This window comes from Prinia subflava, chromosome 2 (assembly GCF_021018805.1).
Source record: "Prinia subflava isolate CZ2003 ecotype Zambia chromosome 2, Cam_Psub_1.2, whole genome shotgun sequence".
Classification (NCBI taxonomy): domain Eukaryota; kingdom Metazoa; phylum Chordata; class Aves; order Passeriformes; family Cisticolidae; genus Prinia; species Prinia subflava.
The window spans coordinates 31,631,502-31,647,712 of record NC_086248.1 but is presented as its reverse complement, the minus strand read 5'-3'; the positions used below and the strand labels follow the sequence as shown (position 1 = coordinate 31,647,712).

Here is a 16,211-nt window from a genome sequence, read left to right as displayed (position 1 = left end):
AGAGGGACTCTGTCAGGATCTCTAGTAGCAGGACAAGGATAATGGTTCAAACTGAAAGATGGGAAGTTCAAGTTAGATATACAGTAGATGTTCTTTACTGTGAGGATGGTGAGACACTGGTACAGGGTGCCTGGAGAGGTTAAGGATTCCTCAGCCCTGACAATATTCCAGGACAGGTTGGGTGTGGCATTGAGCAACCTGGTCTAGTGGAAGATGTCACTTACCATGGCAGGGAGGGTTGTGACTAGATGAGCTCTAAGATCCTGTCCAACCCAGCCCATCCCATAATATGATTCCATGTTATTAGCAATTTGCTATTTCATGTGGCTAAAGATTTAGTGCCTTTTTAGCAATGAAGCTCAAACATATTAATGAAAGCTGTTCTTTTAAAACTTTTTTAGGAGGAACTCCCACTAGGTTATCCCAGTCCAGCAACAGTGGATCAAAGAGGAGATGTATTTGTTGATGAATTTGCAACTGAAAGCCCTGCCCTAAGTGAAGAGATCAGCATCCCTGAAGAATTTAATAATTTTATTACATCTGAACCTGATTTTCCTACCAAACCCTCCAGAGAACCATTTCAGGACAGATACCCATACACCCCAGTTATTGCTACTGACCACCCAAGTTTCACAGTGCCTTTCAGTGCTCTGGGTAGCACCAGCAGCCCTCCAAAATCAGAGGATTCCTATTTGCCTCCCCCAGCAGATGGTTCTGCTGGCAAAGACTTCCTCACGGATGGCTATGAGTCTCCAGGGGAGCTGGCTACCGCAGCGGGTCTCACCACCCCGGGTGTCCTGCCCGCCGGAGAGGCGGAGAGCGGCGCTGAGGAGAAGCAGGAACTGCCTGATACAGCAGAACCTCCTTTCAGGGAAGCAGACCAAGACCTGTCTGGACAAGGTAAGACACAAGAGATTTTTATGTAAGAGATAGCAGGAGAGGTGCAGCAGTTGTGACACGTGTCAGAGCAGCAAGCATTCCTTTCCATCGTGACAGAAAATCCTCCTTTGCAACCAAAGGTGAAAAATGTACATTTCTGATGGCCTCTTCAGAAAAATCCTAATGCACCTTAGTTCAAGGTTGTGAAACCCAACAACAAATGCCAAAGGATAAGGAACACTTAGTGCAGAGTACTATGGTAAAAATTCAAAAAGGCAGAGCAAAAAGGCATGTCAGGGAAAAAAAAAAAAAAGGAAGATCTAGATTAACATAAAAAAATTTGGTACTTGGAACATGGAAAGTAAATTACTTTGGGCTCTACATAGATTTGCGGATGATAGCAATGGGAGAAACATGACATAATTTTTTCCAAGTAAAGAGTACCATGGCTCAGAAAAGCTTACATATCTACAGGTCTGATTAATGTGAAAAATTTTTTAAAATTCTGTTTTCTGTATTTGTTTATTCCATTTTATCCATGCAGTAGGCATGGAGGCACCTATCTATATGAGGAAAAATACATAATAAAAGATAAAAGGACATATATATATATGTGGAGAAAAGTCTGGATAATGCAACCTTTCAAATGAAAAATACATGCTAGACACGCTTCTCACAGCTGACCCTGCAGACTAAAGAAAGTTCAGACAAAGAGAGTAGGGTCAGCTTGAGGGCATAGGCAAGTTAGGCTTTCCCCCAGAACAGCAAAATATTTGTAAGGCTACTGCTTCCATCACCTCCAGCAGCAGCTACAGAGCCATAGGAGCCACTGTGAGCAGGTAACTGAACTGTGTGGGGCAGCAGCCTCCCCTGGCAAAGCAGCAAGGGCCACAATTTGGAGGAGCTGCCCTCCATCTGCCCTGGCTCTTGTCTGCTCCCTCTCCAGTCCTGTTCCCTGGCCTGGCCTTGCCATCTCAGTGATTGGTCAGTAAACTTAAATTTTACTTACACTTCAAAGCCTATGCTTCCTGTGTAAGATGCAAGAGGTCCTACTGGCACAAGGGAGGAATTAGTTCTTGGATGAATATTCATATGTGCTTTGTCTCAGATTTTTGACTGATTCTCTCAACAGAAAAGCAGAGGGCAGGCAAGCACATCATGGGAGTCGGCAGGATTCTTTGATGTCTCCACAAGTATAGTTATAGTATCTAAGCAATACTAAAAAAACCTGCAGAGGAAAACAAACAAAAGGCAAATTCAGGGCAAAATTCAAAAATATACACAATGACACTCAGTGTTTCTGGATCTCTAAGAATGTCATGCTCAAAGCTTGTAAGTCTGCTCCCTGCTGCAGGAAAGTTCCCTGTTCCCATGGGAGGTTCTCTGTCCCAGGTCAACCAGCTCCCTCCCTGCCCAGGCCTTGACCTTTCATGTCCCTCCTGTACTTGAGAAGTCTCTTGAAGTGAGAAGAGTGAGCCCTCCTCCCCCTTCCAGGATGTTCTTCCTTATCCAGCATGTCCAAAAGCAGCAGGAAGGGACCTTCACCCCTGGGGCATGGGCACATCCTGTAGGGCAAGCAGGCGATGTTTGCAGAGCTGACTGGGAACACTCCCTGCTAGGTGGTAGCATCCTTCACCACGGGCCTGCCCAGCAGGAGTGTGGCAGTGGGGAATGCATCCATGCACCCAGAACCTGGAGGATTGTTTGGCTGGGTCCAGCAAATCACTACATCAGCATTTTAAAGAGTGAAGGATATGAAAGGTGCCACTTGGGAACAAACAGCTATCAGCTCCCTACTGGGAGGTGTACAGCATGTTTCATGGTCATGGTTGTTGCATGGTAGTTAATGCCCTGAATATAAACTTCCCATTCTATGATCTTGCCTTTATACACAGAGTTTGGAAATAAGAGAAAAGCAAATACTTTATGACGAGCAGAATGACTTCAAGTTTAGAAAAATCACTTCTTACAAGAATCAGTTGTCAAATGTTCCTGAAAATAGTGTTTATCATGAAAAGTTTTACATACAGCTATTTTCAGATGCATGCTGAGAAGTCTTGTAGTGCTACTGATAAAAGCATAGCATACCTTCAAATAACATTCATTATAACCATGGAAAAGTGTTACATTTGCAGGGAAAACAAAGTCATGCATTTTTCATGCTATTCACTCATTGTGTTAGGGACTTGATGTCATAAAAACTGCATAAAGTCACGTATCTATTTCCCAATTTCTTAAATGTCTCTTGTCTATGAGCTCCAAATTACTGAAGGGAAGAAGCAGAGGGTCTTTAACTCATCTGTACTGACCCCTTAAGAAATTATTTATTTATTCAGGTTAGAATCTGTCAAGCTGCCACACAGAACAAAATCTAGAGCTGTAAAAAAAATCCTCCCCCAAAATAAGGCATTAGGATCTTGTTTCTCCTTGTTGAACAAAAGTTATGTCTAAAACAAGCACCAGAGTATAAGAATTCCGTCATTATTTCTGCAGCTGAGTAGCAGGAGAAAAAAATAATTGTTCCCTGTCTAAAAAGTAGGGATGCTGTGTTAGCAATGACGCAAAGCTGTAGCTATTATATTTTCTTAAAAGCTTATAGTACACAAAGCATGCTGCTTGCTTAACAGTCAGGAGAGCTGTCAAAAATCTATTTATCGAGTTCTTAAAATGTATACTCTTTACTCTTTAAAACTTTTTCCCTTTTTAAAGCTGTTTTTCAATTCTGGCAGTCCTGTGTGTACAGTATTTTCTGTAGTCATTTATTTCCTGATATATTGTGTATTTCATGGGAACTGATGAAATTCAATCTGGAAATTCAGGTTTTATTAAAGTCAGCAGTGTTAGTACTATTAATTTTAATATGGCAAGCAGAATCTACCTGGTACAGAATATTTCACACCTTGGTCCTGGCTGTATTTCACAGCTGCTATTCTTAGTAATATTAAAAAAAATCTTTAAACTGTTACTGGTGTGAAATGGTAGGAACTATTCAGACAGTGCTGCATAAGGTTGCACAGAGAATTAGGGTCTAAACACTTGTCTGAAATTCTGCTGTATTAGTTTTCAGCCATTTTCCCACCCTGCTGTCCAGAAGATGGAGCACATTTTCTTCATCATATGTTTAGAAATTTAAATTCACTCTTCTTTACCATGAAAGGAAAAACTGGCTACCAAAAATAACAGTCTGAGGTTCTTTTAAGTATTAGCTCTGTTTTAGAGATGGACTTTATTGCATTGACTGTCACGTGTGCACTGCAGGCTGGACGCCACTACAGACTCCTGAATATTGAATGTCTACATATCCTACACCACCTACTTTAATTGTGCCTGTCTGAGGTCACTGAGCAAATAATAAAAACAAATATCTTTCACAGCTCTCAAAAAGGTAATCAGCCCCAGCCTCACACACACAAATATAGGCAAAGTTCTGCATGCAGCACCTACAGAAAGGTGAGCAAAACCAGGTGAGGGGTGAAGAGTGCATGAGAGGTTTCCTTTTAAGCCATGCAAGAATGGGATTTGTCAGGTGTGAGCCAGTGGGAGGGATGAGCCAGGAGCAGGAGTGGGGCCTCTCTCACACAGAGCTGTGCTGGCACAACTCTGCAGAGCAAAGCTGCCCGCGGGCAGCCCAGAGCAGGGCAGTGAGGATCGGCGCCGTGCTGGCCACATGGGGATGGCAGCTGCTCCACCCCTTGCACTAGTCCAGAACCAGCAGGGAGATGCCAAGCTGTCCTTAAAGTAAGCTTAGTGTTCTGAGATTTCACTGTAGAATTAGAAGAAAGCCTGTGGCACAAATTTCCAGAGCTCTTATTGAAAAGTTCTGAAATGCCTGCATCAGATGTCACTATTTCAGCATCTGACACCTCAGAAAGGTTTTTCTTTGCTGTAGCACCTTTAAAATCTTGGCTATTTCTATTTCCATTTACTACCAGTGGGGAAAAAAAAAAAAAAAAGCTTTTTTCCCCCTACTGTCTGAAATGATACCTGATCACTTTTCTCTAGCATTCCTCTTTCTTCTTCATATTTTCTCCTTTATTTTCTCCTTCTGGAGTTAAAAATCATTAACATTTCTTCTGTGTGGTTAAATTTCTTCTCTTTGCAGTCCTTCCGCGACTGTCTAAAACAGTGTGACAATTCAAAAGGGAAGCAATTTATGTAATGTATTAGACAGATGTTATTTCAAAAACCAAGAAAATTTTAGCAGTAAAACAAACAATAATATTTGGCTTCCTAAACAGTAAGAAGACATTTAATTTGAATTTGTTTTCATTGTAGCTACTAATAAATTGTACAGCCTGGGTAAATGTTTATGCCAAAATCCTGGCCATGATGGAGGAGGCATTATTTCTGGAGAAGCTATTGAAGAACAAAACCAGAAGTAAAATCCTTCAGCTACTCAGATGTACTGCATGTCAGTTCAAGGAGCCTGGGTCATCCTCAGGCTGAGAGATAAAGACCCTGCAGGGTTTATTGCAGGGCTTTTTCTGTCAGAAGAAACCACTGATAAGGAGTACAGGATAGTCACATCTCTGTATGTGTAACTGATAAAAGCCTCATGAATTATTACCATAACTAATCTCATGTTCACACAAACCTGCTGTGAGTTGTCCCCACTGATATTATCCTGCTATCCAACACTTAATTGGGTGGCACGCTCTTCACTCAGTCTTATTTCCAAGTAATCTCTACGAAAAAAACTGAGTTTTTTGCATATTTGTGGATTCTTTCTGCCTCTGGTTCATCCTCAGCTGCCTAAGCACTGTCTTTGCTTAGCACAGTTTTCTGTTTGGCATAACCAGCGTTGTCACAGAAAAGAAAACCCTGTTGTTTCTTGCAAGAACCCCTCCGGATGTTCTCAGGATTGGGATTCACTCATTCTTTGTGCCAGGAATGTTCACCATTTATTTCACATCGATGGATATAGAGGGTAAGAGCTCTTCTGTGCCCTTGAGTATTTTTTATGTTTTCCTTATGTTTTCTTGGATCATAAACTGACAGGATTTTCTTGACATTTTTCCCCAACAGTTTCTCTCTGTGCCCTTCTGCTTGTCTCTTGCTGCTTCAGATGTGCAAAGAGTGTTTTTTGTGAAGGTTGTCTGACATTTGGAGAAGTGAGCAGGTAGGTCTAGCAATGTCATTTTCTCAAGTACTTTATACAATATTCAGTAGTCTGAAAGTTGTCTATAAATTGAAGATAAGGGTGAAGAGTTTCAGCAGGCCCATATTAGGATATGCTGGATTTAAGGAAAATTTTTGATCAGTTAGAACTGCCCACTCAGAATATTCCTGAAGAATCCTAAACACATTGCAGTAAGTTATTAGCATCTGGTCAGAATTTAATGATAGTATGCAGCCCAGCTGTCTCCATGCTGGGAGCAGCAGGAGCAATTGGAATAGAACAAAATCTACATCACATCTTCAAAACACACTCAAAAATGATGAAATGAAATGACTAAACCAAGCGAAAAAGTTTGAGAGAAAGTAAGCACAATTTTTCCAATTTAACACATGACTTGTTTAAATTATTAAGCTATCCAACCACTTGTGGTTTACTTTGAGGTTAAGCTTTTCTTCCTCCAAATATTATTTCTTATTCATGACCCCCCAAATACACAATACAAATGGACCAAAACAAATGATAATTTTCTTTAAACTCCATTGGTAATTCCAATGACTCACTGAAATGATTGTGTGAAGTACTGAAAACAATTTATATTGCTTCTAAGAAAATTTGCTTATCCAGAAGCAAATCTTCTGAGCCACTTGTATAATGAAAAAATGTAACACCTCGTTGTGCACCCACTAAAATAGCAGGAAGATAGACCTCAGTGCTCCACCATTGTTCAGTCACATTTTGTAGTCAAGCCTACAATCCACCCATAATTCTTCCTCTTTGTTACAGTGTGTGAAGGAGCTCTCCCTCCAGGAGGGATATGTATGTGGTCTAATTCCACTTTGTTACAGAAAATTAATTTTCTGTAGAACTAAAGGGCTAAAAACTTACTTGAGTGTGTTTACTGTTTTTAGATATGACTGCAATAATTCTAATTGTCTAATAAAGGGGGAATATAAAAGGCAGAAATAAGTTCAGAATTTGAAGAGCCAGTATCACAAATAATTTCAATACATTAATGTCTTGAATAAAATTAATTTCAAACCCTTGGCCTTTGCAGTAATAAAATCAGAATATTTTAAAACAAATAATCCAGACTTCTGTGCTGGGAGTGTAAGGTTAACATTTGCCATGCCATAAATGAATGAAACTTATGAAGTTTACATATCATATAGTCCAGTTGGAACAAATATCAGGCGAAGTGGCACTGCTGAGACTAAGATGCCCTAAATAATGCATTTCTCTCACTTATTAAAAATCCTTGGTCTTGCTAGAAATGCTGGGTTTGAAAAAAAATGTGTTATGATCAAATGGTAGTAAAACTTTGACTTTTTAAATTATTCATCTCCTCTCTTTGGAGAATTCAATATCCTTCCAGCAAAGAAAAGTCCACTTGACCTCAGCCTGGAAATCTTTTTAGTCTGTTCCTTGTTAGAGAAAAACTCGTGTGACCTGCACTGGACTGTTGTAGACAAGTTGTAACTTGAGTGCACTGAATCATCTCTGCTCCCTCATCTGCTCCACATCTCAATTGAATTTTGTATCTCTGTCTATAGAGAGGGCTTGGCCTTTCAACTTTGATCTTCTCAGCCATCTTGAGATGCCTTACATAGGTAGCACTAAGGCTAATATCAATTTAATCTGCTTGTTAGTCAATTTGAAAAACTCTATACTGTTTCAAACTAACAAAAACTATATAAAAATATTAAATAGAGACATATTTGCAATAATGTTTGTACTAAATTTAATGTGATTTATGTTTATGAATATTTACAACTTAAACTCCAGTCAGGGGTGTTATATACTTTTTGATTTTTATTGCAATGTGCAAGTAATTTCTGACTTTTGGTTGAAGATAGCATGCCAATTTTTTTCCCCGTAAGTCCTTAACATTTCTTTTTCAATTGAACTTTCTATAAAGTTCTGTTGAGCAAAAAACTAAACTTAATTTCAAGCAATGATATCCAGGTGTAATTTAGAAGGAGACAGAAGTTTCGCTTTCATTCTGTAGAATGGTAAGATCTTTACATGCATCAGTAAAAACATGACTGAACCAAGCCTGGATGCAAAATTTTTCATTTCTTCTTTATTTTACTGCATTTATATTGTTTGGGTTTTTCTTACATTCTTTCCCAGTTGGTCAATTTTTTAAAATTAAATTATTGTAGTATACAATATTTGTAGAATAGTGGTGCCAATAACAGAGTTTTACAGTCAAAATTTTATGCAGGGTCAAGCATTCCTTTAATAACCATCTTTATTGCCATGCAGTTCAGAATAATAGCTTTCAAGCAGAGTTGGAGCAGGGAGTTGTTGGCACAGAAAAGCTTGCTGGGGTTGACTGAGGAAACAAAAAGCATTATTCATGAATGGCATCTTCATAGCTGAGGATTTCACTTCCCAAGGTCCATCTTTCAATAACAATTGCCATAGTTTTAATTTATCTTCCTAGAGATTGAAAGGAATGAAGTTGGGAAAATATTTTAGCACACTTCAGTCCTTTCTCCTAACTGTATGTGTAGCCTAGAGCAGTGGCTGAAGCCCTGGTTAAACTTGGTTTAAGTAATTAAAATAAGCCCAAAGTTCCATTCCCATCCTTATTCTATACTATCTATATCTACACATAGCTATCCCTATATCTCCCGAGAGGGAGAGGGACAGAAGTCAGCACCAGCTGCAGTTACAAAAAATAATTATTTCTTTCTTTTCCCTGCTGGTTAAAAGGAGGTTTTGCCCTCTTATTAACATTTCCTTTTAAAGCTATGGCAAGAAGGTTAGTGTTAGGAATACTTAATTCTTTCACAAGGAGTGAAGAGAGTATTTTATGGACAGCTCCCTAGTTATTTTTTTCTTATTTTTAGTTTCCCAATATATCTCTAAGTTCTATGAGCATTTAGAGAAATATTTCTTTGTATTGTCACCACACCTCAACAATTGGAAAAGTTAAATGGAACTCATGTACCTGAATCCAAACATTTTATGTGAGAACAACCCCAAATATTCCTGTAACTGTTGTTTTTTGAAAAAGTATCTTATGCCATAAGGCTTCTGCACCCCAGGGTTAGGGAAGGTCTCTTGAGGGATTGCATGCAAACCTGAGGCTAATGGCTGTGTGGACAATTTTACTGCACTGTGGGTTTAACATTCAGCATTCTGCCTGCCCCTGACAGCAGAGCTCTGGCTCCACTGGGCTGCTCAATCCAAGCATAATGGGTGCATCTAACAAGCCAACGCTGCGCTAAGGCATCTGGCCCAAGTCCTTTTTAATATCTGTAAGATTGAAATGTACTCCTACAATGAATCATAAAACCAGAAGGATCTTCCTTCTTAAATATCTCCTATATCTCTGACACAGAGTCACTTTTTCCATTTCAAAACTTTGAGAAAAATCAGACTACCTATGTCCAAGGTACAATTTAGAAGACCAAAATACTCCTCATTCTCTAACTTTCATTCAATGAATTTTTTTCTCGTACAAGTGACTGCATAGTACAAATGGGGGGAAATAGTATATTTAGTGTTTTCATTTTTCTTGGCAAGTCTTTGAGTGCTCATCTGATGATAAAATTTCAAGAGAATCACTGGTTTTAACTTTCTAATTTCATGTTTTTCTTTTCTGTTTTAGGTCCTTGGTCAGCACATTACTTGAATTTGTATCATGTAACATCTGTTTTGCTTTTTGTTTTACCATTTTGTAAACTAATAAACGTTGATACCACCAAACTCTCTGATGGTCCGATCATTTACAAAAATTTGCTCTGATTTTTTTCTGTTGCACAGTTGAGAAAAATAGAGCAAATGGGTAGGAATTTAGAGAGTACTTTAAGTTCTGAAGGATAAGCATTGTAGTTTGTCAGATTTTGTTTCCAAGCATTTCAAAGTAAAATAAATCATAAAGAGTATTCCCTTTGGGGTGGTCTAAAACTGTTATGGTGTCGTGCAGCAGTGTTTGACATTTAGATGGATGTCTCTTTATGTTTCCAGGTGTTTGTAAAGACCCAGGCTGTTTTCACACAGATCCCATTATTTTAAATTCATGAAAGAAACTTTTCAAATTTGAGAACATTCAACAATGGGAATAAGAGATGTTAAAGACTCCTGAAATTATTGTTTTAAGCAAGAAGTTTATTATTTGGTTTTGCTTCTCTTCCTTAGTAGAAGTGAATTTCTCTTTGCAAATTCACTGCTGCTTAGGTTTGCTTCCAAGATTAGCATGGTACCTTTCTTGTTTAATATACATTTTAATATGCTATTACTATGGTAGCAAATAGTGCAGAACTCCAATACAAAATATCTTACAGTACATAACAGCCGTGGTATCCCTGGCATTCTTAACATGTTTTCATGTAAATGGACTTACAAATCGCTTTACTTCACAAGAGCATTTTAATGTTGGTTGCATCATTTTTTAGCAAGGACTTGACTCAGAAAACTGACTTTTAGAGTGCTTGAGCACTAGTATGTAATTTTATCTGGCAATCTCAGTAGCAGATGAGGTAAAGGTCCTGTAAATGGTGAAAGTGACTTGTCACATTATGGAAATAACGCACCACTGACCTACTGTCCATACAAGGTATCTGATTATACACCTCATCTCTCTGTATAATACCCTTATATTCTACTCAGAATTTGGGGTATGTTTTATAGACACCAGCTATTCCTGTATTGTTGAAATTATATTTGTGTTTCTGACATGCTTAATCCTCTAAAACTGATGAAACATGAGGATGCCAAAGACAGTCATTAAGGTTCAACATCAGGTTTCTCAGCATATGAATTTGACACAGGTCTATACAGTAAGATTGCTCAGTTAATAGTTATCTCTTGTATGCCCACCAGTTGTACTTAAATTATTAATTTGAAGTCAACATTAAAAAAAATATATTAAATGTATTGATGTCATTGTTTCAAATCTTTACAGAAAGAGTGTTTTTCAGAAAACTTTTAATTGAAGTAACAGAAGTCCTTTGTAAAACAGCAAATGGCAAGCTGAGTTACTGTTCTCAGCCGTGCTATGGGCAATGCATGTGAAAATTATAATCAAAGAAAGAATGAATTTTAAATCCCACAAGGAACTGATATTTCAGAGGGCTCTTACAGGTACAGTGACCAAATATGAAATTGTCAAAGGCAGATGTGACTCCCTTCTGCAACAGACTGACTTCCATAAAGTCTAGGGGAGCTTCCATTTCCCAAGGACAGAGGAATCAATCAAAATACTGACCCTCAGGCATTACATCAAGAGAATTCTTTATCTGTACTGAGAACTTTGTGTGAGTTGAGTAAGACTGGCTAACTTGCACCAGTGAAATGTTTATGGACAGTCAGACTGTACTGAACTGCTGCTCTCGGGCAGACTTGTCTACTGTGAGGGAAAAGCTGCAGAGCAATAAAAGTAGTTAGGGCTTGATTTTGTTCTTAATGATTTGCTCTTAATCTTTATGCATCTTGAAAGAACAGTTGAAGAGTTCTTTGCTCTTTATTTCTTCAGTCGTTGCAGAATAAATATTACTACTGACAGCCCAAAAAGAAATCATGGTAAAGATCCCAATGAGACAAGGGCAATGTCATAACTCAGTTTGGGAGCACACATCCCAAATCAAACACACAGTCTGCTGCCCTTCACAATTACTTAGCTAAGCAGGAAAGTCAGTAAGACAGGGTTGTGTGGTACTGAAGAGAAGATAGCCTTGATACTCATGTGGAGATTGCTAAAGAAGCATCCTTCGTTCATAATGAACATAGACAGTGTTAGTAAGCTTTGGCTGCTCAGTGCCCTGAATTCTGTAGTGGTTTAGATTTTCAGGTCTTGATTTCACAAATTTTATCTTTCTCTTTAAGTATTCAGTGTCGGGTAGAAGTGAATAGTCCTGAGAATAGTAAGAGAAGATTACCATTCCTAAGCAGTACTTCATTAAGATAGAAAATACTCTTCTTGTGACATCATGTGAGAATGACATTTATTTGCATCTTTGATGCTGAGAACATTGATAAGGAAGCACAGCTGCAAGGTTGGAAATTTTGAAAATAAGATGAAGGCTTCTATAAGTTACATAGAACACCACAGTAGTGGAGTGAATAGCTAGAGCTGCACTCTCAGGCTGTCCTATGAAAAGTTAGACTACTCAAAGAGTTCCAGTGTGAATGCTAAGGAAAAAGGTTAATAGAGAAAAGGGTTTTTAGGACTGGAGATGGAGGAGAGATGGTGTGCATTCGCAGTGAACTCAGGCTCTCTGGAGTCAGTGGAGGAGTTCTATGGATTTATTGGGCATTGAACCTCACTTCTGGAGAGTTCATACAGACAGACAGAACGACAGTCTTAGATCACTGTGGATCTTTTGGCTTGGCTTTACAGTTAGAAAGATGAATGTAATCAGTAACCATGCTTTGGGAGACACTTGTTGTGACACATTAGGTTAAGGATCCTCTTCTTTTAATTCTCTTAATCCTCATATTACTTGTGCCTTAGTTAAAAATTTAAGGCCTTGAACATAAATTCAGCACTTTGTCTGTACACAGCAGTCCTGCATCCAGGGATTCAGTGACATTTCAGGCACCAACAAAGTATGTAAATTTGAATGCAGCTATTATATACCAATCTGGTATTGGTACCAGCAGAGCTGCACACAAGGTGATTCTTACCCTGTATTATGAACCAATCTCTTCACTGCACACTTTTCCCTTCTTTGGTTATTTCTTCCAACCAGCAAGTGTGCAAATATATACATATACATTGTAAAACTGTAACTTTCATGTACAGAACATGTAGAGAATACCCACTAGTGGACTTGGAAAACGTGTCAGTGCTTATTATGCTCATGAATGAAAGGAAATGCCAGGACCTCTTAATGTATAACCTTCTGGGCCTGCTCATTAATGCAAACCCACTAGGAAAATGTCTCATGGCAATTCGACCTTTCCCAAACAATTACTCCTTTTTCATGGTCAATTAGAAGGGTTTTCCTCACTTAAAAAAAAAGTATGAGAACCAACTAATCAGATACCTAAAATAAAGTTGTTAAAATGACAGTTGATTTTTTTTTCTGATAAGTCAAATCTATGTATTTCATTCCTTCAGCATGGAATAAATGCCTAGATGGAAAACTCCTTTTACAAAGATTTAATATAGCATGGGCTTAGGAAATTGCCTGTTAATTTAATGTTTTCACGTCTTTGCCAATGGGTGTTTAATTTTTGATATAACACTCGGTACAACACTGTCCTGCCTTGGCTATGCAGTACAAAAAAAACATCTGAGGACTTCAGTGAATGACTTTGTGGGAGGGTAAGGGGTGGCTGAAATTTGAGTTGCAGTTTTTATTGAAGACATCAGCTTTTAATTCCACTGTAGTATTTAACTTTCAATGTGGTTACTCTGGGGGTATATTTGATTTCAGTGTCTTATTTTGTGCCCTCTGTGGATTCCCTACTCCTGAATGATACTGCAGTAGACCAAACTTTATGCTGAAATTAAGTATGCTGAGATTGGGTGTCTAAATCTTCAGAGTTTGTACTTGTAGAAGTTTCATAAAATAATTGTCTTTTGATGTGAAAATCTCAACTACAAAGCAAATCGGTGACGTTTCACAAACAATTCCTTTATGATGAACGATGTAAGTGTATTTTGTGTTCTGTTGCAAAATTTTATACATATTTTTATGTGCATATGGATTCACAGATTCATAGAATAAGTTTTATTGGAAGGGAGCTTTAGAGGCCATCTAGTTCAACCCCTTTACAATAAACAGGAACATCTTCAACTAGATTAGGTTGCCCGGAGTCCCATTCAATCTGACCTTCAACATTTCCAGCAATGCAGCATCCACCACCTCTCTGGGCAACATGCCCCAGTGTTTCACCAACCTCATCATAAAAAAAGTGTCTTCTCTACATCTAGTCTGAAAATCAATATATATTGATGTTGTATATAAACCAAATATTTTAAATGCAAAGGGTTGGATTTTTGTTTTACGTTTCACTGGCAAGCAGGTCAAGGGAGGTAATTCACTTCTGAACTCCACTCTTGTCACAACCCACCAGGAGTACTCTGTTCAGCTCTGGGCCCCCCAACACAAAAAAGACATGGACTTGCTGGACAGAGTCCAGAGGAGGGCCATGAAGATGGTCAGAGGGCAGGAGCCCCTCTCCTATGAAGACAGGCTGAGAGAGCTGGGCTTGTTGAACCCAGAGAAGAGAAGGCTCTGGGGAGAGCCTTACCGTGCATTCCGGTACCTGAAGGGCGCCTACAAGAAAGATGGACAGAGATCTTTTACAAAGTCATGTGACAGGACAAGGGATAATGGCTTTAGACTGAAAGAGTGTAGTTTTAGGTTAGATATTAGGAAGAAGTTCTTTTCTGTGAGTGTGGTGAGGCACTGGAACAGGTTACCCAGGAAAGTTGTGAATGCCCCATCTCTGGAAGTGTTCAAGACCAGGTTGGATGGAGCCTTGAGCAGGCTGCTGTAGTGGAAGGTGTTCCTCCCCACGGCAGGGGGTTGGACTAGATAATGTTCAGGTTCCTTTCCAGCCCAAACCACTCTGTGATTCTGTGAAATGTCTAGGTCTTCTATGTTTCTTCCATAGTTCCTAACTTGTTAAGATTGAATTTTATTGAAGTCTCATGTGGACAGAGGAAAATCTTGGTAAAAGCAGCTACAAATCATTGTACTGCTGATTTCAACATGTCACTTGGAAGTCTTGCAGCAGTAACACGACCCTGTTAGACAAAGAACAGGTTCATTATCCCTGGGTTTGGGACTGGTTCTCAGCAGCCCTATATGTGAGCCCATTTACTTTTACTAACAGGAACCAACACCAGCTGTTGGGTCACTAGCTCTGTGTCTCTTTCAGCTGGAGACACAGTGATTGCTAAGAACTGGCAGCTTATGAAAACAGGTGATAACATGCTCAGAGATCATCTTGGTATGCCCTCAAGGCCTTTTAAGTTACTTTGTTTGTAATAAGAGGATGCCAGAAGACCTTTATATTCTATGTATAGACCATATGTATATATATACACAGCTACATGCCAGGCATGCAATATGTATATATGGCTGTATATATCTGCTTCAAATTTGCTGCAATTTCAAAGCCACTTGAGTATATCTTCCTCCTGTAGCTATCTTTCTAAACTATAATCTGCCTAACAAATGCCATCACAATCATATGCTCGAGTGTGTGCTCTCGTGCTGAGATGTCTGTGGAGCTGCAGGTTCATCCCGTCAGCAGATCATCCTGCATTAATGCCTCAAGCCCTAATACTAGCAAAGCTGTTCTGAGTTCTCTTAACTGATAAGTGACTCTCACTCCTTATCAGCATAACAAGTAATAGCAAGAGCTTTGTAAACAGAGAACATCACTAGGCTTTGCATTTCTAATCTGGCCGTATCCTTAATCGCACAAGAAACATGAGGACATGGCAAGAGAAGAGCATCTGAAGCTTTTAATGAAATGAGGTGGCAGGACAATTGCCACCTCATTCAGTCAAGGATATTCCCAGTGCAAAAGTTGCTGTCCTTTCATATGTTCATTGGCCACTGGGAGGAAATAAATACGTAGGGAAAGGAAGAGTTAATCAGTGGGAGAAAAATGTCTTTCCTTACTGCCGGTAAGTGATTTTGCCTGAAGGGGGCTGCTAAAAGTTCCATGTGAAGAATGGTATATCACTGGAAAAGAAAAAAGTCACCAGTTTGGGCAGGTGGCTGCTGGTGGAGGCCATAATTTATTGTGAAGTCATTGTGGCCAGGTAGCTGCAAGCTGAATTCAAAGTGTCGCGTTCCAGATACTTTAGGTTTGGGTTTCAGCTACAATTATCACATATCCTAGATCCATGTCAAGCCTTGATGGGAATATCATAAAAGTTCTGCTTCAGGTGCAGTAGATGGCTTCTTAAAGTTTGGGTATTTTTTCATTGCTGCTGTTGTGTTTTGGGTGAATTGGCACAGTTTGCATCTGTGGGGGCTGTATTGTTTTTAGTAGTCACATTTTATGATTACTGGCAAATAATAGCTTTAACTTTTGGCAGAGGGAAGCAGAATGACTCTGGCATACAAGTGTTCCAAGCAGAGAGCTCAAAGCTCCAATCTCCCCTTTCAGACAATATAAACTGACAGTGTGATTATCTACCTTCAGAACAAGAATGTGCTTTGGAGGCTCAGGAATTACTTGCCAAGCATAACTATTAAACATAGAAATCCCATCACTCAAACGTGTATGAGGT

The 16,211-nt window shown here is 39.1% G+C and overlaps 1 protein-coding gene across 1 annotated transcript in view; it reads left to right on the top strand.

Annotated features, from left to right (window-relative positions):
- IMPG1 (interphotoreceptor matrix proteoglycan 1) overlaps positions 1-16,211 on the top strand; it is a 62,632-nt gene that overhangs the window by 33,697 nt on the left and 12,724 nt on the right. Inside the window, exon 13 of the mRNA XM_063391755.1 lies at positions 402-900. Coding sequence (XP_063247825.1) covers positions 402-900 — 499 coding nt within the window. The remainder of the gene's footprint in view (positions 1-401; positions 901-16,211) is intronic.